The 24,953-nt window shown below is 32.7% G+C and overlaps 1 protein-coding gene and 1 non-coding gene across 2 annotated transcripts; one reads left to right on the top strand and one right to left on the bottom strand.

Annotated features, from left to right (window-relative positions):
* Positions 1-1,174: 1,174 nt before the first annotated feature.
* On the top strand, positions 1,175-23,743 carry dhrs12la (dehydrogenase/reductase 12-like a). The gene is made up of 10 exons (XM_059331230.1): positions 1,175-1,276; positions 5,470-5,603; positions 8,306-8,388; positions 8,477-8,572; positions 9,646-9,727; positions 9,824-9,885; positions 11,921-12,025; positions 14,210-14,300; positions 17,091-17,228; positions 22,439-23,743. Exons 1-10 carry the CDS (start codon positions 1,221-1,223, stop codon positions 22,552-22,554), a joined length of 963 nt encoding a protein of 320 aa, XP_059187213.1. The 5' UTR covers positions 1,175-1,220; the 3' UTR covers positions 22,555-23,743.
* On the bottom strand, positions 1,967-2,042 carry LOC131970888 (small nucleolar RNA sn3071). The gene has a single exon (XR_009394294.1). It is a non-coding gene; the product is annotated as a small nucleolar RNA sn3071 (small nucleolar RNA).
* Positions 23,744-24,953: the final 1,210 nt, after the last annotated feature.

Below are 24,953 nucleotides of genomic sequence, written 5' to 3'. Positions count from 1 at the left end.
TTATTCCTTCTTTCCTCCCTCCTCCTGCCTTCCTCTCTTCTTTCCTCATTCCTTCTTTCCTTCCCTCGCCCCTCCTTTCTTTCTTTCCTTCCTTTCCTCCCTCCTTCCCTTCTTTTCTTTCCTCCTTCCGCTATCTCCTTTCCTTTCTCTCTTCTTTCCTTCCTCCTGATTTCCTCTCCTTTCCTCCTTCCTTCCTTCCTTCTTTCATCCCTCCTGGCTCCATCCCTTCCTCTATCCTCCTTCCTTCTTCCCTTCCCTCGCCCCCCCTTTCCTTCCCTCCTTTCTTTCCTTCCTCCTTCCTTTCTGCCCTCTTTCCTTCCTTCCTCCCTCCTTTCTGCCCTCTTTCCTTCCTGCCTCCCTCCTTTTCTCCCTCCTTCCTCCTTTATTTTTTCCTTCCTTTCTTCTCCTCCTCCCCTTTCTTTCCTCCATCCTCCTTCCTTCCTCTCTCCTTTCCATTCTTTCTCCTTTTCCTCCTGTCTTCTTTTCTTCCTCCATCCTTCTTTCTTTCCTTCCTTCTTTCCTCCATCCTTTTTTACTTCCCTTTGCGTCCTTCCCTCTTCTTCCTTCCTTGACCCGAGGACAACAGGAGGGTTAACAATGAACAATACTGTCCATAGGGCAGAACTATACATCTTTAGCTAATTAAGAGTCTTTTATTAATGGACTGAGCGTACATGACACATGTTTTATTTACAGTAATAACTTTATTGATATGTAGACAAGCTGAGAAAGCCAGTTGAAAGTGCATCATAGGAGCTTTCAGTGACTAATTCTGTGTGTTTGATTAATTCAAAATTCTCTTGATTTAGAATTACATACTCATAAAGATTATATTTAATGTGGTCAAAATAAGTAGAAAACATTTTTATATTAAAGTTACTTAAACAACTGCCTCAAAATCAAGGACGCATTTATATTTAATACATTTTATCAAATATATTAAGTAAAATTAAATGACTACAGAATCATTTATTACAGTGCAATGTCAGCTGGGATCGGCTCCAGCCCCCTGCGACCCGAGTGCGGATAAGCGGTTAAGGAGAATGAATGAATGAATGAATGAATGCATGTTAATTAACAGTCTAATGCAGCCTTCCTTCCCACCGCTGGGGGCCGGTGGAGCTGTCACCCTGTGGTGTGAGTGGAGCTCCACGTGGTTTTGGTCCAGGGTAAAAGCGGAGGAGAGGCTCAGCACAGCGAGAGGCTTCCAGAGCAACACCATGTCTCTGTACCGCAACTCCGCCTGGTTCCTGAAGGGAGTGACCGAGTTCACCAGGTAAGATCCTTCATCTATCTGCCCACACATCACTGGAGGGTTTCAGTCTGCTGTGTCTATCCTCCCTACTGTTTGTGTATGTGGAGGAACAATCTTATTATTATTATTTCAGATACCGTTGCTAAAAACTATGTAGTAATGCGCCATACACACTGTAAAAAAAAAAAAAAAAGATAAACAATAGGTACTCAATAAAATTGAGGCAACAGATTGCACGCAATATTATTTATTAAATCTAACTACGTTACAAGTTGAGGAAGTGCCTGTCAATTAAAAACAGACTAATTCTATTGTTGGATTCATTCAAAAATGCACTTGATTTAGAATTACATACACATAAAGATTATATTTAATGTGAAGTCAAAATAAGTAGATTCTATCTCAAAAATAAATAAAAATAATTTATTACTCACTTACATTACTCACAAAAACAAGGAAAAAAGTACAAAAATTAGGTGTATTTTGCTTAAAAATGGAAAAATGATCTGCCAATGGAGCAAGAAAATTTGGCTTGTCAAGACTTTCCAAAACAAGTAAAATTATGTAATCTTAATGAACCCAAAAGTACCTTAGAATTAATGTATTCTAACTAATAACAAGTGCATTTTCTTGATTCTAATGAAATACACGTGACCTATTTTCTCAATATGTTGAAAAATATTCTTGAATTAATAATAAGTAAATGCTAGAGCTATCATCCTGACATAATGATATGCATAGGCATTATATTTCTTCTAAAAACCTAGTGAACTTTTCTTGATTTAGCTACAAATATTTCAATCTGGCCTCCTGTTTTACGTATGTGAAGAGGTAAAATGATGTCAAAGTTATGATTTCTTAGTTATGCTTGAAATAAGAAATTATGACTTTGAAATAGCAGTTTTATACTTGTAAGTGTTGATGAAACAGCTTTGTAACTTTTGATATTCTAGTTTCCAGCATGTATTTACTCAGTATAGGTCATAAAATCTCAGTAACAAGCTGTAATATCTAATTATGATAGGGGTGAACATCACAGGGTGTTGGGTGTTATTTTTTAAAGCTTTACAGGCATCATTTTATGCAAAATAAAACTATGTATCAGTAATGTTGTCTTTATAAAAAAGATCTTAAGTAATGGGATGCTTTTGGGCCAAAATAGAAAATAATATAATCAGGGAACATCACCTAAACTGCCTCTGTTGGGCTGCTTAATCATGGCAAAAATCATAAAAATATATATTTTTGGACAATACAGAGATAAGGATTATTTATTAAGACTACTCATTGATTTTAGCTACGTCACACAGTATAATAATGCAACAGTATAATTCAACTGAAAAATGAAAAATAACAACAAAAATGTGAAAAATAAATAAAATTAAGAAGATTAATAAATAATTAAAGAATGTATAATCATGAAAACAATAAGTAAAAATGTATTATATCAAAATTAATAAGATCAAATATTGTTATCGTATAAAACTCCTAAAATATATTCAACAGTTTGGTAAAAATATATTATACAAAATACATATTCTGTTTGGTATGTCTGTAAACGAAGGGCTGCACTGGATTTGTAACACAAGACAAAATGAGAGCAAAATAGAATAATTCAATTTTAAGCTGATACAAATCTTACTGTTGAAAATTTTCAACAGAAATGATTAATCTCTTAAATCTTTAAAAAATGAATTGACTAACTACTTGATCATCACTTCAGTCATTTTCAAGCAAAACATTTTAACTTGTTAAATGTGAGATTGGCTGCTTTTCTTTCTGTTATATCAGTGTAAATTCAACATCTTTGGGTTTTGGATTGTTGATCAAACATATCAAGACATTTGACGATGTCAGCTCAGCTCAAGGAAACGGTGATGGCCATTTTTCATTACTTTTTTGACATTTAGTGGACAAAAATAATAAATTAAGCAATCGAGAAAGCTTTCGTCAGATTAGTAAACAAAAAAATAATCATCAGTTGCAGCTTTAATATAAAAATCAACCTCATGTGTATAGGTTTTATAAGGTCAGATTAGGTCAAATGATAAGATGTACACTCACCAGCCACTTTATTAACTCAAATATCTAACCAGCCAATCACATGGCAGCAACTCAACGCATTCAGACATGTAGACATGGTGAAGACGAGCTGCTGAAGTTCAAAGCAAGCATCAGAATGAGAAAGAAAGGTGACTTAAGGGACTTGAACGTGGCATGGTTGTTGGTGTGAGTATTTAACAACCATCTCTAGGGTTTACAGAGAATGGTCCCAAAAAGAGAAAATCTCCAGAGAGCCTTGATAGAGCTGGGCGATATGGCCCTAAAAGAATATCACGATATTTCAGGCTATTTTTGCGATAACGATATTCTTAACGATATTACGAAATACTTAAAAAGATATAGAAAATATGATTTTTTTTTTGTCTGCATAATTAAATAAAAATCTAAAATGTAGTGTGAAGTGCAAATCTCAACAGTTGCCAAATACAAAAAAAAATTACTCTTGACTCTTGAGTATGAGCAAATAATAAAAATATCCATTTAGGGGTTTCAGGGGCATATTTTAATGACATGCTGTAAAGGAGAATAAAGGTTCTTGTATGTTTTATTTAAGGCATCTTATTTTGACAGTATTCTTGTAAGTTCTGTGGTGGATTCTGTCAACACACTGTGCTCTTATTTTGAAAGCTGCATGTGTTTAGCGACAGAGAGTAAATCGCTTTTTGTGATTAAAACAACTTTAATTGTTAGCTAATATTAACCTTATGCCACTACATCAAGAAGTAGGAATGTTGCCAATATCATGATATGCATTTTTTTTTTAACCATAAAAAAAATATACCGATATTATCGTGAGCGATACGATATGTCACACCCCTAAGCCTTGATGCTTGTTGATGCCAGAGGTCAGAGGAGAATGGAGACTGGTTCAACAGGAACTCTAATAGCCACTGGTTACAACCAAGGTCTGCACAAGACCATCTCTGAACTACAACACGTCCAACCTTGAAGCAGATGAACACCGCCACTTTATTAGGTACACCTTGTGAGGTAATAGTGACAAAGAAAAAAGTGGTAAAAAGTTGCCGGTGAGTGTATAACTTCATGGGTCTGACTGGAGGTTTTTAAGCCACTGACTCAGCAGGAGTCATGTAAAACTAAATCTAAAAGCTCCATCGCTCCTATCTGACCTCTTGCAGCCCGAAGGCGCCTTTCCTCATCAGTAAACAACAAGCCAAGTTGTCTGAAGAGGTGCTTTTGTGATTGTTTCCCTTCTCCCCTTTGTTCTGTGTTATCTTTTCTCACAGAGAGCTACCCGGCAACCCGCTCTGACCCTACACTAATGTCTCTCTGCATGACACCATCGAACAGAGCGGGCATTTAGCCTCAGTGTTACCCCTCCTGGCCCCTTTATCCCCCGCCTTCAGCCGCCCTCAACAATGGCATCCAGGACAATGGGGGCAATTGAAGTCCTTGGTGCCACACACACTCACACACACACACCGATTCTGTTGTCGCCGTCACTAGTCTCAGCCCAAACCCAGGGGGTGATGCCAGGCACACTCTCGTCTTCATTGTATCTGTACAGTAAAGCAGTGAAGAGACGTACAGTAACCAGGCCGACCTCAAACACTGACCCTCTTTGAACCAAACACACACACACACACACGTCTCATCCCACCATCAACCAGCCGAGCCCTGATGCAAAATAAAACTATATATCAGTAATGTTGTCTTTATAAATATATCTTAAGTAATGGGATGCTTTTGGGCCAAAATAGAAAATAATATAATCAGGGAACATCACCTAAACCGCCTCTGTTGGGCTGCTTTATCATGGCAAAAATCATAAAAATATATATTTTTGGACAATACAGAGATAAGGATTATTTATAAAGACTACTCATTGATTTTAGCTACGTCACACAGTATAATAACGCAACAGTATAATTCAACTGAAAAATGAAAAATAACAACAAAAATGTGAAAAATAAATAAAATTAAGAAGATTAATAAATAATTAAAGAATGTATAATCATGAAAACAATAAGTCAAAATGTATTATATCATATCTCTTTGAACCAAACACACACACACACGTCTCATCCCACCATCAACTAGCCGAGCCCTGATGCACAGATCTACCACAGATGGGTGGATGCATTAAAGATTTTGCTGACATGAATATAATGCATGTTCATGTCCTGCAGGAGTGGCTTCCTGTCAGCCTCCAAGAGGTTTGTGGAGAAGGACTTGGAGCTGACCATGGCTGGACGCACCTTCATGATCACAGGAGCCAACAGTGGCATCGGGAAAGCTACTGCCATGGCCGTCGCTAAGAAAGGTGCCAGTTCTACCTCTTCAGCAAAGAATAAATGATCTAAAATCCCCACTTTGTATAGAGAGAGAGCAAAAACTGCTCATTGTTGACCAATTATTCCTAAACATTTAATCCAAATGGCTATAATTTAATGGTTTGATTCTGCAAACTGTCTTTTTAATTTAGAACACAATACATATGTTATAATACTAATGGAGGAGTAGTTCTTACAATATTAGCAGCAGTATTAATTTTGGGCAGTATTTCACATTTTTATATTGGCAGTATTTGGCAGTATTCAACATTTTTTACTTTTTTTCTTCAAAAAACAAGAACAATATAGGTAACACTTTACAATAACTAACTAAGTGATGTTTATAGACGGTTTTAGACCAATTATTAACCATTTACAAAGTGCTATACATATTTAACCTTTAAATGTTTTAAACTAATGGTGAATTTGAATCATTTCAAAATCATTAACAAACGTAATATGATATTAAAATGTTAAAATGAATGCAACTAAAACTATTGATAAACTATTAATGATAATTTAATTGTTTGTTAATTTAAAGTAACTATAAACTTACATTAATATACCATCTATTTGCCTTTTATAAATGATTTAGTTAGTTAAACATTAATGAATTATGTATTTACCATTCTAATTGGCCTATATACTGTTAAGAAATGATGATTAATCTGTTTACCATTTATAAATGAGGGTTAGTGTTACCACAATATAATATCCATTCCACTTAACCAGAGTAATCAGTTGTGATATACAGGGTTGAGAGAGAGATAATAGAGTCAGAAGTGTTGTTTGTACCCTCAGGTGTGCTTATGAACTTCTTTTTAAAATGCATGAATGTAAAATTATGGTTTATTTTATCGGTAATGGCCATGAGATGCAGATCAGCATCTGTGCTGCCGGTAAAAAGACCTTGAGCACCCAATCAAAACACGGTGAATAATAACAGTGTTAAATAAAGTGAATTAGTATTTGAATGCCCCATACTTTAAAATCTTGAACAGCATTTTGCTTACAATGGAGCATGGCAAAGAGGCCTGCTAAGCCTCAATCTTACCTTGTATGACAAATCAAAATGACAATGCATGCTAATCAGGCAAAAAGGCCAGAATAAACAAACAAACTTTGAAAAAGATGAGGCACATACTGCAAAAAGTCAGCTCTTAAAAACAAGGAAAAAAGTACAAAAATTAGGTGTATTTTGCTTAAAAATAGCAAAATGATCTGCCAATGGAACAAGAAAATTTGGCTTGTAAAGATTTTCCAAAAAAAGTAAAAAAATATCTAATCTCAATGAACCCAAAAGTACCTTAGAATTAATGTATTCTAACTAATAACAAGTGCATTTTTCTTGATTCTAATGAAATACGCGTGACCTATTTTCTCAATATGTTGAAAAATATTCTTGAGTTAATAATCAGTAAATGCTAGAGCCATCATCTTGACATAATGATATGCATAGGAATTATATTTCTTGAAACCAGCAAAGTCATATTAAAAACTAGTGTACTTTTCTTGATACAGCTGCAAAAAACTTTATCTGTATGTAGAATATTTTTCTTAAAATTCTTAAAATAAGTCAAAAGCCATGGAATCTTTTTGAAACAGTCTAAAAATAAAAACTGCTTACAAAGAAGAACTATCTTATCAGACAAAAAATAAGCATATATCCCCTTGATCTAAGATATTTCATCTTACTTAGATTTCAGTGTTTGCAGTGTAAGCTTATCATATGAGCTGTATAATTTAAGAAACTAAATGTTGAAGAACATGTAGAGCTTGAATACTTAAAATAAAACATAATAACTAAAATATTAAATTCTGCTCTTTGCCTCATGATGCTATTTTAATTGTATTGAATATCTAATTATGATAGGGGTGAACATCACAGGACACTTAGAGTTAAGTGTTATTTTTTAAGCTTTACAGGCATCATTTTATGCAAAATAAATATTTAATCTTACTTAGATTTCAGTTTTTACAGTGCAATAAGTGAATGCTTTTCAAATTTCAGAATGTCATAGTTGTAATTCATAACACATTTTTGCTAAATTTAGATAAATAAAAGTTTGTACAAAGTTAGCTGCATCACGCAAAGTTAACAGTAGATCCTCCTTCCTCCATTTGATGTTATATTATAATAAAATATACATAACAGACAGTATAAACAGCATTTTAGCAGCTTGGATGTCATTTTGTATATAAAGTGGTCACCTCCAAGGTCAGTATTAGGCCCACTCTAATTTACTACCCTTTCAGATCCTTCAGGCTGAAAATGTCCACTTCCAAAAAAAATGCTATAAAAACTTTACAGTTTAATATTTTTTTCTACTTTTTTCCACATAAACCTCTTAAACAACTTCTGCCCTACTCAAAACTACCAAACATTCAAAGATTTTGAGGATTTTAGGACACTTACAGTTAAGTGTTATTTTTTAAAGCTTTACAGGCATCATTTTATGCAAAATAAATATTTCATCTTACTTAGATTTCAGTTTTTACAGTGCAATAAGTTAATGCTTTTCAAATTTCAGAATGTCATAGTTGTAATTCATAACACATTTTTGCTAAATTTAGATAAATAAAAGTTTGTACAAAGTTAGCTGCATCACGCAAAGTTAACAGTAGATCAAGCGACATTTTCAGATGTTTTCCTCAACTAGAAAAACAAAAGTTTATTCCATGTTTGTCACAGGTGGAACGGTCCACATGGTGTGCAGGAACAAGGACAAGGCAGAGGAGGCGAGGGCTGACATTGTCAAGGAGTCAGGAAATAAAGTAGAGTGTGACTCACTTCTCAACAGACATTTTATTAAAAACACTGGTTTTCCCATTTTTTTGTAAATGACAAATGGTGTCTTTACAGGAGGTGTTTGTCCACATCCTGGACCTGTCTGAGACCAAGAAGGTCTGGGAGTTTGCTGAGGCCTTTAAGAGGAAGTATAAGACCCTTAACGTCCTGGTGAGTAACCAAATACATATTTGCTTTGTAGGGCAACATTTTGTTATAAGTGTATTTAAAAGTGTTTAACATCTCTATTCAAAGATTTGTGTATTTTAGACTTAATATTATAAAGAAATGTTATATTTTAGTCTTAATATTATAAAGAAATGTTATATTTTAGTCTTAATATTATAAAGAAATGTTATATTTTAGTCTAATGTTATTAATAAATGTTATATTTTAGTCTTAATGTTATAAAGAAATGTTATATTTTAGTCTTAATATTATAAAGAAATGTTATATTTTAGTCTTCATGTTATAAAGAAATGTTATATTTTAGTCTTAATATTATAAAGAAATGTTATATTTTAGTCTTAATGTTATAAAGAAATGTTATATTTTGGTCTTAATATTTTAAAGAAATGTTATATTTTAGTCTTAATGTTATAAATAAATGTTATATTTTAGTCTTAATATTATAAAGAAATGTTATATTTTAGTCTTAATGTTATAAAGAAATGTTATATTTTAGTCTTAATATTATAAAGAAATGTTATATTTTAGTCTTAATGTTATAAAGAAATGTTATATTTTAGTCTTAATATTATAAAGAAATGTTATATTTTAGACTTAATATTATAAAGAAATGTTATATTTTAGTCTTAATATTATAAAGAAATGTTATAGTTTAGACTTAATATTATAAAGAAATGTTATATTTTAGTCTTAATGTTATAAAGAAATGTTATATTTTAGTCTTAATATTATAAAGAAATGTTATATTTTAGTCTTAATATAATTTTATCTCACTTTTTTACTTAATCACTATCTAGATAATAATTTTCCTATCAAATAAACTTATAATTTATATACATTTTTATGTTTAAATTAGTGTATATATCCAAAGCAGATGGTGGTAAGTGCAATTACGGCTTGGTTTTGAGTTGTATTTTGTGGTTTTTATGTAATAGTAGTAAAAATAATCAATGAAGCAATCGAGAAAGCTTTCGTCAGATTTGTAGGGCAACATGCTTATTATTTTAATAAAATCATCTTTTACTCTTTACCTTCTGTTTCTAATGCATTGTCAGATCAATAACGCCGGCTCCATCATGAGTCAGAGGGATGTGAACGCTGAGGGGCTGGAGAAGAGCTTCGCCACTAATGTTCTTGGTGAGTCAAAGGTCAGGGGTGAGGTATGAAGGAAACGTAGAGAAGAAGGAAAGATGGGGTCAGTGATGAAAGCTGTTTTTTATTATCGTCCACTAGGGGTTTACATTCTCACCAAGAGTCTCATTCCTTTGCTGGAGAAGAGTGCAGATCCCAGAGTGGTGAGTCTGAGAGACACAACCACCATTACAATCTCCTCACATCACAGAGGTTCCACACCTGCACTGCTCAGTGTAATCCATCATTTTAATGAAAATGTAATGGGCTTTGGCCTCCAGGTTGTGGCTGTTTAATGGTTCTTCACTGGTCACACCAATTAGACAAAAACATCTCAGGTTAATGGGTAATTCTTGCATAATAGCACAGGCTGCAGAAGGTAATATATTTATTAATTAATTGTAAAAAAAAAAAAATAATAATACTGAATATACAGTCAGTGGTGAAAAAAGTGATGTTTTGGTAACACTTTACAATAACCATCTAAGTGATGTTTATAGATAGAGAACATTTACAAAATTCTATACATATTTAATCTTTAAATGTTTTCAAGCAATTTCTTAAAGGTATACGAATCATTTTGAAATCATTTACATACTTAATATGGTGTTAAAAATGTCCTAATGACTGTAAAGCTATTAATTAACTAATAATTATGTTTGTTTATGGTAAAATAATCTATTTGGCATTTATAAAATATAGTTCAGCATTATTACATTTTCTATTCACCATTCTAAATGGCCTATATACGGTTTATAAATGATGATTAAACATTAATAAATATATAAATATATATATATATCTGTTTATCATTTATAAATGGTCTATTTACATCTATAAATGATAATGAAGTGTTACCGATGTTTTTAGTAGAGCCCAAATTTTAATAGCACAGTGGTAAAATGTCTCATTACATGTCATCTTGAATTCCATAATAGTATTATTTTTCTTATATTATTTCTATTACTGACATCTCTCAGTGTCATTTGATGTTATATTATAATAAAATATACATAACAGACAGTATAAACAGCATTTTAGCAGCTTGGATGTCATTTTGTATATAAAGTGGTCACCTCCAAGGTCAGTATTAGGCCCACTCTAATTTACTACCCTTTCAGACCCTTCGGGCTGAAAATGTCCACTTCCAAAAAAAAATGCTATAAAAACTTTACAGTTTAATATTTTTTTCTACTTTTTTCCACATAAACCTCTTAAACAACTTCCACCCTGCTCAAAACTACCAAACATTCAAAGATTTTGAGAATTTTAACCCTTTAAATGCCAGTTTGATTGCATGTTGTCACTGTTTTTCAAAGAAAAAACAAAAAAATTGAGTTATTTTCCATATTATAAATAATTTTTGGATGGGGCATTGGTCGTGCAATCAAACTGGTTAAAATCCTCAAAGTCTTTAAATGTTTGGTAGTTTTGAGCAGGGCAGAAGTTTTTTAAGAGGTTTATGCAGAAAAAAAGTAGAAAAAAATATTAATCTGTAAAGTTTTCAGCTTTTATATTTAGTTTTCAGTGAATAAACATTTTCAAATTGATTTTGTTACAAGTGTATTTAAAAGTGTTTAACAACTGTATTCAAAGATTTGTGAATTTTAGACTTAATATTATGAAAAAATGATATATTTTAGTCTTAATATAATTTTATCTCACTTTTTTCACTTCATCACTATCTAGATAATAATTTCCCTATCAAATGAACTTATAATTCATATTATTTTTATGTTTAAATTAGTATATATTTCCAAAGCAGACCGTGGTAAGTGCAATTACTGGTTGGTTTTGAGGATTTTGTGGTTTTTATGGAATTATTTCTCTGAAATAAAGCAAAATTGAAATCTAAAACTTTGTCACAAGATAAAACAGACATAAAGGAGTTCATTTTTAGTTATAACTCATTTTTAACCAAAAATGTAGTTACTGCAGTTAGACTTTGTAGGGCAGCATAGAAACCCGAGCTCACTCTTCTGTCAATTCAATTCAATTCAATTCAATTCAATTCGCTTTATTGGCATGACGTAACAATGTATATATTGCCAAAGCAAGCATCAGAAAAAAAAGATAACAAGATAAGGAAAGCAATATTTACAATAAATTATTATATTTAAAAAAGAAAAGAAAAGAAAAACTAACAATAAAAGAAAGCAATGTCCCTCACTCATGTTCCTTCACTTACTCCATGTGCAGATCACAGTGTCATCAGGGGGGATGCTGGTGCAGAAGCTCCGGACAGGAAACCTTCAGTCTGAGAGAGGCCGCTTCGACGGCACCATGGTCTACGCCCAGCACAAAGTAAGAAGAAACCATGTGAAGCAAAGTTCACAGCTGATGGACTGACACCCGACAAGATGTACAGTACAGGCCAAAAGTTTGGACACACCTTCTCATTCAATGCGTTTCCTTTATTTTCATGACTATTGACATTGTAAATTCATCAAAACTATTAATGAACACATGTGGAATTATGTACTTAACAAAAAAGTGTGAAATAACTGAAAACATGTCTTATATTCTAGTAAGCAAAGGGTGGTTACTTTGAGGAATCTAAAATACAAGACATGTTTTCAGTTATTTCACACTTTTTTGTTAAGTACATAATTCCATATGTGTTCATTCATAGTTTTGATGCCTTCAGTGAGAATCTACAATGTAAATAGTCATGAAAATAAAGAAAAACGCATTGAATGAGAAGGTGTGTGTCCAAACTTTTGGCCTGTACTGTAGGAAATATAGCGGTAACATATTATATTGTGGTAACTTTACAATAACCCTCATTTATAAATGGTAAACAGAGTTTATTAATGTTTAATCAACATTTATAAACCGTATATAGACCATTTAGAATTGTAAATACATAATTTATTAATGTTTAACTAACGAAATAATTTATAAATGACAAATAGATGGTATATTAATGTAAGTTTACATATAAGTTTAAGTTTAATATACCATTAATAAACAATTACATTATAATGATAGTTTATTAATAGTTTTGGTTGCACTCATTCTAAAATTTGTAACACAATATTAAGTATGTTAATGATTTTTGAAATGATTCATATACCTTGCGGGAAATTGGTTGAAAACATTTCACGATTAAATATGTATAGCACTTTGTAAATGGTTAATAATTGATTTATAAACCATATATAAACATGACTTAGTTGGTTATTGTAAAGTGTTACCAATATAGCAATGTGATTTGTCTACTAGTAAGTGTATGCTACATTAACAAATTACAAGACTTTTGTTATTTACTGAGATCATTCATTGATCAGATACTAAAATATTTGGTTACCTTTGATCATATAACCGTCGCTTTCTGTCTTATTTTTATTCTATTCTTCTATGTATTATAGCATTTTTCTCATTAGTATTTCATAGTATTGTTACATAGTTTTTCTATTCCATTTCCTTTGTTGTAAATATTTCTTTTGCATTTATAAGTGAGCTCCTATATCATTTCATTTCACTTATACAATGACAATAAAGATATCTTATCTTAATTATGCTGCACAGGTTTTTATTTTCATTTTTTACTGATTGAGTTTAGCTGTGCAACACTGACCTTCAGGATGAAATTGGCCAAATTTAATGACACTAACTGTTTTTTGTTAATTAAAATACTGGCAAATGAGACTTTCAGTCTGAAAACATCACTTAGAGCAGGGGTGTCAAACTCTGGCCCGCGAGGCAATAGCAAATTTTTATATTATTATTGTACTATAAAAGCTGACCCGTCGGTGTTATACGGCGCATTTACCGCTTATACTAGATTTATTATTGTTATTTTATTTTTAAATGTATTAACCTGTTGAAAAACTTTATTTTGATATTTAAATCAGAAGGATGCAAATAGAAAAGAGGCATACGATTTTTATTTAATAAATTAATGCCATTGATGTGTTTTTTATTTGAAATTTGATTTTGCATGTCTGCACTATTTTGTTATATATTGTATGTTTATAAGCGTTGCTGGTTCCATATTTAATGTTTAAGCAAAACATGTTTGGTATATATTAAAAGGTTTATTTGTTCAATGTTGGCCCGCGATTTTATTCAAGTTTTAAATTTTGGCCCATTATGTATTTGAGTTTGACACCCCTGACTTAGAGTATCGTTCAAAACCCCACGTCAACTAAATCCTGTTTTGTATGATGTCATAGAGAAGTGAGATTCATCAAATGACACCTGTCATCTGTCTATTATTTCATGTTTTTAAGTGATAACTTAAAATATGCAGTTTTGCAGATGTTGTTTATTGTTTTTGTGTGACTTTTGGGAATCCGAACCAACTCTTTGAAAGGTAAAATAAAATACCCCATACCAGTTAAAAAAAAAAAGATCCCTTTAATTGACACTGGTGTGAAGGAGACGTGTGAGTCTGATCAGAGTTGACGTCCTTTCGCTACAGAATCTTTCTCTTAAGACACGTTTATTCATGTGTGTGTGTGTGTGTGTGTGTGTGTGTTCCAGAGGCAGCAGGTGGTGATGACAGAGCAGCTGGCGAAGACTCACGCTAACATCCACTTCTCCGTCATGCATCCTGGCTGGGTAGACACTCCAGGTACTGTTATAAGAATTTTTCAGAGTGACCCTTCAATAAAGACAGTTGGATTCAGAGTATCAAAGTTTAAGTTGGGGCAGTACATTTTACATTTTATTTTATTTATTTTTATCCCATTTTTAATTTATTTTATCTTATTGCATCTTACTGATCTATTGTTTACTACATCTCTTTGTATTGTGTTATGTATTTATTGTTTGTGCAGCACTTTGGAAACCTTGTGTTTGCTAAAATTGTGCTATATAAATAAAGGGGATTGGATTGGATTGAATTTAATTAAAGTCTTGTACAAGAGGAGCGTTTAAATCATGCAACACAGCGAGTACGGTTACAGAGAAAAAGGCTCACATGATAGTCAAAACTGTTGGCTTATATGCCTCCTATAGTGGGAGGTTTCCAACGTCTAGCTGACTCCCTCTGTCATGTGTTCTTCCCTTTATCTTAACATATAGTTAACCTTATCTAGCCTGCCAGCTTTTAGCAGAAACACTGGTCTGATGTAACCCAAAGCCAGTGCCTCTACATACAGCAGACAGGATCACATTTGCTTAATATGATTAAAACGTTGGAAAAACCCCAGATTAATACACATTTTTATAACAGGTACCATGCTCTGACACAACACCAACCAGTAGAGACTGGAATTTCTGATGAAATTGCAGTGGGAATGCTGGATGCTAATGCCATGTTAGTAGGAATGTGTCAGAAGAAGTTGAAGTAGGAATAGTCGAAAAAATATGATCAGGTGGAATTAATACTAATGTAATTTTAAGTTCAATACTACAAACAATGTATACAAACTCTGGTAACACTTTACAATAACCATCATTTATAAATGGTAAACAGATAGTTTATTAATGTTTAATCATCATTTATAAACCATATATAGACCATTTAGAATGGAAAATAGATAATTTATTAATGTAAAACTATCTAAATCATTTATAAATGGCAAATAGATGGTATTTTAACGCAGGTTTCTGGTTACTTTACTATTAACAAACAATTAAATAATAATGAATAGGTTATTAATAGTTTTAGTTGCACTCATTACAACATTTTTAACACCATATTAAGTATGTTAATGATTTTGAAATGATTCATATACCTTTAAGAAATTGGTTGAAAACATTTAACGATTAAATATGTATAGCACTTTGTAAATGTTAATAATTGGTTTATAAACCATCTATAAACATTACTTAGTTGGTTATTGTAAAGTGTTACCCAAACTCTTGAAAGAAGTTTCTAGCTGAAAGCATGAATGAGTAATTAATGCATGAAAAAGTGTTGAAAGTGTAGTGGAATTACTACCTCTCGAGTGAGAAAATGTCAAAGTTCCTTTTAGTTTTCTTTATTATCAGACATCAGAATACACTGCCTAGGTACAGCGGAGGAGAACTTAAAGGCTGCTGGAAAAAGGTGTTTCTCCAATAAAAGCCCTGAGTTCCCTCTGCTTTTTCTGTCTGTGTTAGGGCATTTAACAATTCAATTGTTACATCCCACACCTCCAATGTATAGAGCATGTTTTCCGTGAACGTGCACGCTGCTAAGGCTACTTTTAACCTTAAAAGGATACAACTTATACTGTTTATATTCTGCCCCCAAACACTTCTAATATCTGACAAATCCCAGATCCTACAGCACGTTATTTCTGGTTTAAACCGGCTGTTACATGATCTGGAGGTCATACTGAGGCCTTTTAGTAAAGCAGAGGACTTAAAAGTAACAGAAAATATACCACAAAAGAATTCAATTTTTGTCAAGTTCCGGATGATGTGGAATAGTTCTGAAATTATGATTGAGGAAAATACATGCACACATTTGAATATTTTCAGGGTTTGATTACTTTCTTATTGCTTCCTAATCAAGGTTATTATAGTTAATGAAAACTAACGAAATAACGAAAACTAGAATTGAAAAAACATTTTTGTTACCTGAAATAAATATAAAAATAAAAACGATAACTTACTGAAACACTTTTGTGGTGTCAAAACTAACTAAAATTATAGTGAAAATGTCTGAAATCTATTTCATCTATCTGGTTTTATGACTTAATAAACTTATTGGGGCTGAGATGGATCAGACAAAGGCAATAAAGGAAACATTTATTGTGACTTTTTTAATCTCGCACCCAACAAAAACCCTGTTACAAGAAAACTAAAACTAACACTAAACTAAAACTAAGAATTTTCCAAAAAATAAAAACTAATCAAAACTAGCAAACTCAGTCTAAAAACTAACGAAAACTAGAATTGAAAAAACATTTTCATTTACTGAAATAAAAAGAAGTTTTAAAAAAAACAATAAGTAACTGAAACTGTATTTTGTGGTTACAAAACTAACTAAAACGAACTAAAATTATAGTGAAAATGTCCTTCGTTTTCGTCTTTGTCAACTTTTTTTATACGTAAACCTTTTTGGTTGATATGAAATCTATTTCATCTATCTGGTTTTATGACTTAATAAATTTATTGGGGCTGAGATGGATCAGACAAAGGAAATAAAGAAAACATTTATTGTGACTTTTTTGAATATTGCACCCAACAAATACCCCATTACAAAAAAACTAAAACTAATAAAAATTAAACTAAAACTAAGCATTTTCCAAAAACTAATCAAAACTAGCAAACACACTCTAAAATCTAATTAAAACTAACTGAATTTGAAAACAAAAATTGACAAAGAAATAATAACTAAAACTAATGACAAATCCTAAACTATTATAACCTTGTTCCTAATGCTCATCTGATGTTTTTATGTCCCCCTCTGTCTGTCTGTCCGTCTCAGCGGTGGCCAACGCCATGCCAGACTTCCATCAGTCTATGAAGGACAGCCTGCGGACCCCGGAGCAGGGGGCCGACACCGTCGTGTGGCTGGCTGTCTCTGAGTCTGCAACCACTAACCCCAGCGGCAGCTTCTACCAGGGTATGTGAAAAAACTTTGTCATCTTCATTTAACCCTTTGATGCACAACATATAAACACCTTCTGATGCACAACATGGGTCAAAAATGACCCGCATTCATTTCTCATGTTATTTCATGCTGGCTGTGTGTATTTTTTATTACAACAGATCATTATATCCATTTTTCCTTTCATACTTTATGAAGGAAAACAGTTTTTGTATTATTATTATTATCAAGTTTACACACATGCGGTTTACACACCGCAAACTACAACCCCTATGTTATTATTTCTAAGAGCTTATTGATGGAGATTATGTAATTGATCACATTAGGGTTATACAACTGGACAGTCGGTGTATATTTTGAGGATTTGTCAACACATTAGATAATAATACAGTTATAGTTCTCCAACATTGCTAAAAAAACACACACACAAAAAGGGAGAAAAGAAGAGAAGCAAGACGAACACTAATGTCTAAATTGTGTGTGTGTGTGTGTGTGTGTGTGTGTGTGTGTGTTTGGCCTGTGTCCATTGCAGCTGGAGTGGGCTCCTTTTGGTGCCAGATACTGCCAGAGAGTACAGTCCCTCTATGAGCCATCACACACACACACACACACACACACACACACACACACACACACAAAAGTACACACACATACACAAACAACTGACAAACACATTATTCAGCCATTAGTGTTCGTCTTGCTCTCTTTTCTCCTTTTTTTGTGTTTTTTTTTACAATATTGGAGAACTATAACTGTATTTTCATCTAGTTTGTATACAAATCCTGAATATATGCACTGGCCGTCCAGTGGTATACTCTAATGTGATCCAATACATCTCCATCCACACACACACACACACACACACACACACACACACCCTTGTACTTCTATCTTTGTGAGGGCCCTCATTGTAATAGTGAATTCCCTAGCAAGGTTATAATAGTTTTGGATTTTTCATTAGTTTTAGTTTTAATTTCGTTGTGATTTTTTGTTTTCAAATTTAGTTCGTTTTAATGAGTTTTAAGAGTGAGTTTGCTAGTTTTAATTAGTTTTTATTTTTTTGGAAAATGCTTAGTTTTAGCTTAGTTTTTATTAGTTTTAGTGTTAGTTTTAGTATTTTGTAATGGGGTATTTGTTGGGTGGGAGATTAAAAGAGCTCACAGTAAATTTTGCCTTTATTTCCTTTGTCTGATCCATCTTCATTATGTATGAAAAAAGTTGACAAAGATGAAAACGAAGGACATTTTCACGATAATTTTAGTTAGTTTTGTAACCACAAAATACAATTTTAATTTCAGTCAACGAAAATGTTTTTCCAATTCTAATTTTTGTTATTTCTTTAGCTTTCATTAACTATAATAACCTTGTTCCCGAAAAAACAAAGCCTTTAAAGAAGTGAGGACCGGTCGAAATGTCCTCACTTCTCAAAAATGTCCTCACTCTGTTGGTTAAAAACGTGTTCCGGTCCTCACTATGTATGAAGTACAAGAACACACACACACACACACACACACACACACACACACAATGACCCCTGTGGCTTGCAAGGTTATTATAGTTAACGAAAACTAGAATTGGAAAAATATTTTCGTTAACTGAAATAAAAATAAAAATGAGAGTTTTAAAAAAATGATAACTAACTGAAACTGTATTTTGTGGTTACAAAACTAACTAAAATTAGAGTTAAAATATCCTTAGTTTTCATCTTTGTCAACTTTTTTCATACGTAAACCTTTTTGGTTGATATGAAATGGAAAATAGGAAATAAAAAGGGGGAAAAAAGGAAATAAAGGCAACAATTACTGTGACCTTTCTGAATCTCAAAACCCAACAAATACCCCATTACAAAAAAAACTAAAACTAACACGAAAACTAATAAAACTAAACTAAAACTAAGCATTTTCAAAAAAAAAAAAAAAATTAAAACTAGCAAACTCACTCTGAAAACTATTTAAAACTAACTGAATTTAAAAACAAAAAATGACAACGAAATTAAAACTAAAACTAATGAAAAATCCAAAACTATTATAACCTTGGTGGCTTGAAGAGGGAGAATGTAACACAATATTGAAATATCACTTCAACAGACACCAACATGGTGCATTAATATGGGCCAGCTGTGTCTGTGTCTTTGCTGCTTTCAGTATATTTATGTAACACAAGTATGAAGTGACAGTGACAGCATGATTGTTCATTGTTAATGGAAGACATCAAGTGTGTTTGGATATTGACTCTTGATTGTGGCTACACTGATTACTTTTTACATGTAAAAACCTGGGATCCAATCTTCTTCTCTCCAGCCCTGCAGGGCCCCTGCATGGTGTTTGAACTGTTGATAATCAATCCAGTGTTTGCATGTTCTGCTCCTTTTAAGTAGCATGCTGATATTTGTGCTTGGCCTTTATTGCCTTTTAAATACAGGCAATATCAGAGCTGACCCCCTGACACTTTGTAGAATCAATATTGCTTCTAACAGCAGAACTGGATTAGGGATTAGTATGGATTGTAAACACAATGTCACTGCCAGAAGAGAAAAACATGTGAAAACATAGACCTTTGTTGAAAAAAAAAATAATTTTAATGAAAAAATGTCTACACTGTAAAAAATGTTGATAGAAATTACAGTAAAAAACTGTCAAATGACATCAGAAATAGGGCGTAAAATTTAAAATTGTATATCACCGTAATAGACACTTTTAATTACCATAAATCTAAGAATAGCACAAAACTTTTACTTTTACTGTCATAAATTAGGAAACACACAATTTCATGTAAAATGAATGGAGAAATACCAAAATGTCAAAATGATACCATTACTCTTAAAATAAAAAGATTTTTCAGTCTATATTATTATTATTATTATTATTATTAGTCTAAATTACAGATAGACAGATACAGATTTTTTTTTTTTACAGTAGAAAACCCACTCACTGTATTTTTTACGGGGATATTCTGGCAACCACAGCTGCCGGTATTTTACCGTAAATTAAACAGATTAATTTTTACAGTGTAGAAATAATGAGTTAATATCTCAAAACTATCCCTCAATATCTCAAAATAACAACTAATGTTCTCATAATTCATTTTGAGGTAACTGATTATGATATTTTTTCATAATTTCAAGATAAGTAAGTTATTATTTTGAGAACATTCCTCATTCTTTTTGAGATAGTCAATCATTGCTTGTAGATTTTGTCTTTAATTTGAGTTTCTCATTATTTCATAATATGTCATTTGAATTTCTTATTATTTTGGGATAAGTAGGTCATTAGTTTGAATTTCTAATTTTGAGAGATGTCATTATTTTGAGAGTTTCTCATTAGTGTGAGATACATAATAATGTATTTATTTGATCTTCTCATTATTTCAACGTAAGCAAGTCATAATTCTCAAGACATGCTAGGTTATTACTTTGAGAGTTTGTCATTATTGGTAAGCACGTATTTAGTTTAAGGTCATTTTGAAGTTATTCAGGTCAAGGTTATAATAGTTCTGGATTTTTCATTAGTTGTAGTTTTAATTTTGTTGTCAATTTTTGTTTTCAAATTCAGTTAGTTTTAATTAGATTTTAGAGTGAGTTTGCTAGTTTTGATTAGTTTTTGAAAAATGCTTAGTTTTAGTTTAATTTTTATTAGTTTTAGTTTTTTTGTAATGGGGTATTTGTTGGGTGCAATATTCAAAAAAGTCACAATAAATGTTTTCTTTATTTCCTTTGTCTGATCCATCTCAGCCCCAATAAGTTTATTAAGTCATAAAACCAGATAGATTAATATATTTCATATCAACCAAAAAGGTTTACGTATAAAAAAAGTTGACAAAGACGGAAACGAAGGACATTTTCACTATAATTTTAGTTAGTTTTGTAACCACAAAATACAGTTTCAGTTAGTTATTGTTTTTTTAAAAAACTCTCGTTTTTCTTTTTATTTCAGTTAATAAAAATGTTTTTTCAATTCTAGTTTTCGTTAGTTAACAATAACCTTGATTCAGGTCAAAGTTTCTTATCATGATCCAGTACTAAGTCATTATTTTTCATAGTTTCTCATTATAATAACTTGCAGGCTGTTGCATTTTTCATCACAATCAATAGATAATTCGGTAACACTTTACAATAACCATTATTTATAAATGGTAAACAGATGTTTAATCATCATTAGTAAACTGTATATAGGCCATTTAGAATGGTAAATACATAATTTATTAATGATTAACTAACTAAATAATTTATAAATGGCTAATAGATGGAATATTAATGTAAGTGTATAGTTACTTACCATTAAGAAACAATTCAATTATAATTATTAGTTTATGAATAGTTTTAGTTGCACTCATTATAACATTTTTAACGCCATGTAAGTATGTTAATGATTTTGAAATGATTTGTATACCTTTAAGAAATTGGTTGGTAACACTTTACAATAACCATCATTTATAAACGGTAAACAGATAGTCTATTAATGTTTAATCATCATTTATAAACTATTTATAGACCATTTAGAATGGTAAATACATAATTTATTAATGTTTAACTAACTTAATCATGTATAAATGGCAAATAGATGTATATTTATTTACAAACATGTCTATTAATGTACGTTTATAGTTACTTTACCATTAACAAACAATTAAATTATAATTAATTGTTTGTAAATAGTTTTAGTTGCACCCATTTTAATATTTTTAACTCCATATTAAGTATGTTAATGATTTTGAAATGATTCATAAACCTTTAATAAATTGGTTGAAAACATTTAACGATTAAATATGTAAAGCACTTTGTAATTGGTTAATAATTGGTCTATAAACCATCTATAAACATCACTTAGTTGGTTATTGTAAAGCAGGGGTGTCAAACTCAAATACACAATGGGCCAAAATTTAAAACTTGAATAAAATCGCGGGCCAACATTGAACAAATAAACCTTTTAATATATATTGCTTTAACATTAAATATGGAACCAGCAACATTAAATATGGAACCAGCAACGCTTATAAACATAAAATATATAACTAAATAGTGCAGACATGCAAAATCAAATTTAAAATAAAAAACACATCAATGTCATTAATTTACAATAATATTATAATAATTTGGTATTGCCTCGCGGGCCAAATAAAATTACACTGCGGGCCAAATTTGGCCCCGCGGGCCAGAGTTTGACTCCCCTGTTGTAAAGTGTTACCGATAATTCTTACCTCTATATTACCTTTGTGTTTGTGCACAGACCGGAAGATGGTGTCCACCCACCTGCCCCTGGCCTGGACCCACAGCTCGTCCCTGGAGGAGCAGAAGTTAATGTCTCTGCTGGAGGACTTGGCCAAGACGTTTCAGCCACACTGAGACAGCAGGAAGTGGTCACCAGTACACCACCAACACTAACACCACCCGTTCACACTGACTGAGGCTGGGCTCAGGCTTTCATCCCCCTGATGGTATAACACGCTCCAGGAGAGGGAACAGGGTCCATTTTATCCACAGAGAGTTAACACTTCCTGTGTTCACTGGCTTAGAATGGGACAAATGTGAAGATAGAGTGTGAAACCAGCCTCACCATGCCAGATTAAACTCACCTGTAACGGAAGGATGAGAGGCATTTGCAATGCTTTATGACTACTTATATCATAACACATTTTATTTAACTTCATAAGGACTAAAAATGTAATTGTATAAGAGTGTTTGATAGTGATTCTGTCCATATAAACCACACACGCACACACACACACACACACACACACATTCTTGTACTTCTATCTTTATGAGGGCCATCATTGGAATATTAATTCCCTAGCAAGGTTATAATAGTTTGGGACTTTTCATTAGTTTTAGTTTTAATTTTCATTGTGAATTTTTGTTTTCAAGTTTAGTTAGTTTTTATTAGTTTTTAGAGTGAGTTTGCTAGTTTTGGTCTAGTTTTTATTAGTTTTAGTGTTTAGTGTTTCCTTTGTCTTATCCGTCTTCATTATGTATGGATAAAGTTGACAAAAAACGAAAACGAAAGACATTTTCACTATAATTTTAGTTAGTTTTGTAACCAAAAACCGGCCGAAATGTCCTCACTTTGCAAAAATGTCCTCACTATGTTGGTTAAAAATGTGTTCCGGTCCTCAATTTGTAGGAAATACAAGAACACACACACACACACACCAGTCTGTGACTTAATGAAAGTTGTCAATCAGATGGGAATCTGATGTGACCGAAGTCACACAGACACACACACACTCTGCATTATTAACTCACACCACCAGCTATGGGTCTAGTCTCATGTCTCCATGACTTGCAGAAGTGATGTGTATTTAATAGCTTTGTATCTAACTCTATTTGCTCTATTGTAGCGCAGCTTCTGTCCTGTGCAGGTTGAGCTCTGTGTTTATTACCTGTGTGCTTTTTTAATACACCACACAGCAGCATCACTTGACATGTGCAATAAAACCTGTGTATTTATGTCTCCGTAATATCTGCCCAGCACCTTTTACTGACTGTGAGTTGATTCTGTAAATGCCCGCTTTTAATAAATAAAGTTACTGATAGATTTGGGTCTTGTTGTGCTGCTGAGTTAGCCTGGGTATACCCAGACTGCCTTGCGCGCTCAATTTCATTTCGAACTGCCAAGGGGTCTGGAAACCAGAGAGGTTTCTTAGCCCTGTTTTAGGGATCCAATCACAGAACGGGGAGGGACGGCAAGACAATGACGCGTACTACCCGGCAGACGGAAGCTTGTAGTTTTCTTACGGATCCAACATGGCTGCAGCAGACGCGAAACTCTCTTTAGCTGTAGATGGTGTTTTAAATAGTTTAGAGCGAAAGTTGAAAGGCGAAAGGTCTCTCGGCGGCTCCGCTGTCCCCCGGCTCGTAGCGAGATCACCGGCGTTACGGTAGCTGGGCTAATAGCGGTAGCGCTACGCTACCGTTGCGGCGTTAGCGGTAGCTATTAGCCCCGCTATTGTAACGCCGCAGAAAGCGAGAACTGGAGAAGCAAAGCAGCAAGCAACACTCTCTCACAGACACACACACAACAAATATCAATTTCTGTAGCTCTACTACGTCATCTGGTATAACTGATCTGATTGGCTAAGAGCTACCTACAGACGCTTTGATAGACATTCTAAGCGCCCAATAAACAGCTCCGGAGGATCGTAAACCACGCCTCCTCTACGGAGAAATGCATGGTTGGTTCCCAGACTACATCTCATTTGAGATTAGTCTGGTGTTAGCCAGGCTACTGCTGAGTAACATTTTGATTCATTTACGGCCAGTGACGGATGAAGTATCTAGATCCCTTACTTCAGTAAAGGTGAAATTCCTCCACTACCAGTAAAAAGTCCTGCATTTAAAACATAAGTAAAGTACAAAAGTAGAGCCGCAACAATGAATCGATTAATCGAACAATAATCGATTATTAAGTTAATCGTCAACTATTTTGATAACTGAATCATCATTTTTAAAGACAATAAGTCCTAATTCTCTGATTTCAGCTTCTTCAATGTGAATATTTCTGGTTTCTTTGTTCTTTTATGACAATAAACTGAATATCTATTTGGTTTGTGGACAAAACAAGAGATTTGAGGATCATCTTGTGGTTTGGGAAACACTGATTGATATTTTTCAACATTTTATTGACCAAACAACTAATCGATTAATCGCTTAAATAATCGACAGATTAATCGATAATGAAAATAATCGTTAGTTGCAGCCCTATACAAAAGTGTCAGCATCAAAATGGACTTAAAGAATGAAAAATA

Source organism: Centropristis striata, chromosome 4 (assembly GCF_030273125.1).
Source record: "Centropristis striata isolate RG_2023a ecotype Rhode Island chromosome 4, C.striata_1.0, whole genome shotgun sequence".
Taxonomy (NCBI): Eukaryota; Metazoa; Chordata; class Actinopteri; order Perciformes; family Serranidae; genus Centropristis; species Centropristis striata.
Note: the sequence above shows the minus strand (reverse complement) of the source record. Positions and strands in the feature narration are given on the sequence as shown.

Excerpts from the sequence above, each read along its gene's own strand:
- dhrs12la (XM_059331230.1), top strand. The coding sequence starts at position 1,221 with ATGTCTCTGTACCGCAACTCCGCCTGGTTCCTGAAGGGAGTGACCGAG. Across the intron at positions 1,277-5,469 it reads GGAGTGACCGAGTTCACCAG|GAGTGGCTTCCTGTCAGCCT; the intron begins GTAAGATCCTTC and ends CATGTCCTGCAG. Across the intron at positions 17,229-22,438 it reads CAGCGGCAGCTTCTACCAGG|ACCGGAAGATGGTGTCCACC; the intron begins GTATGTGAAAAA and ends GTTTGTGCACAG.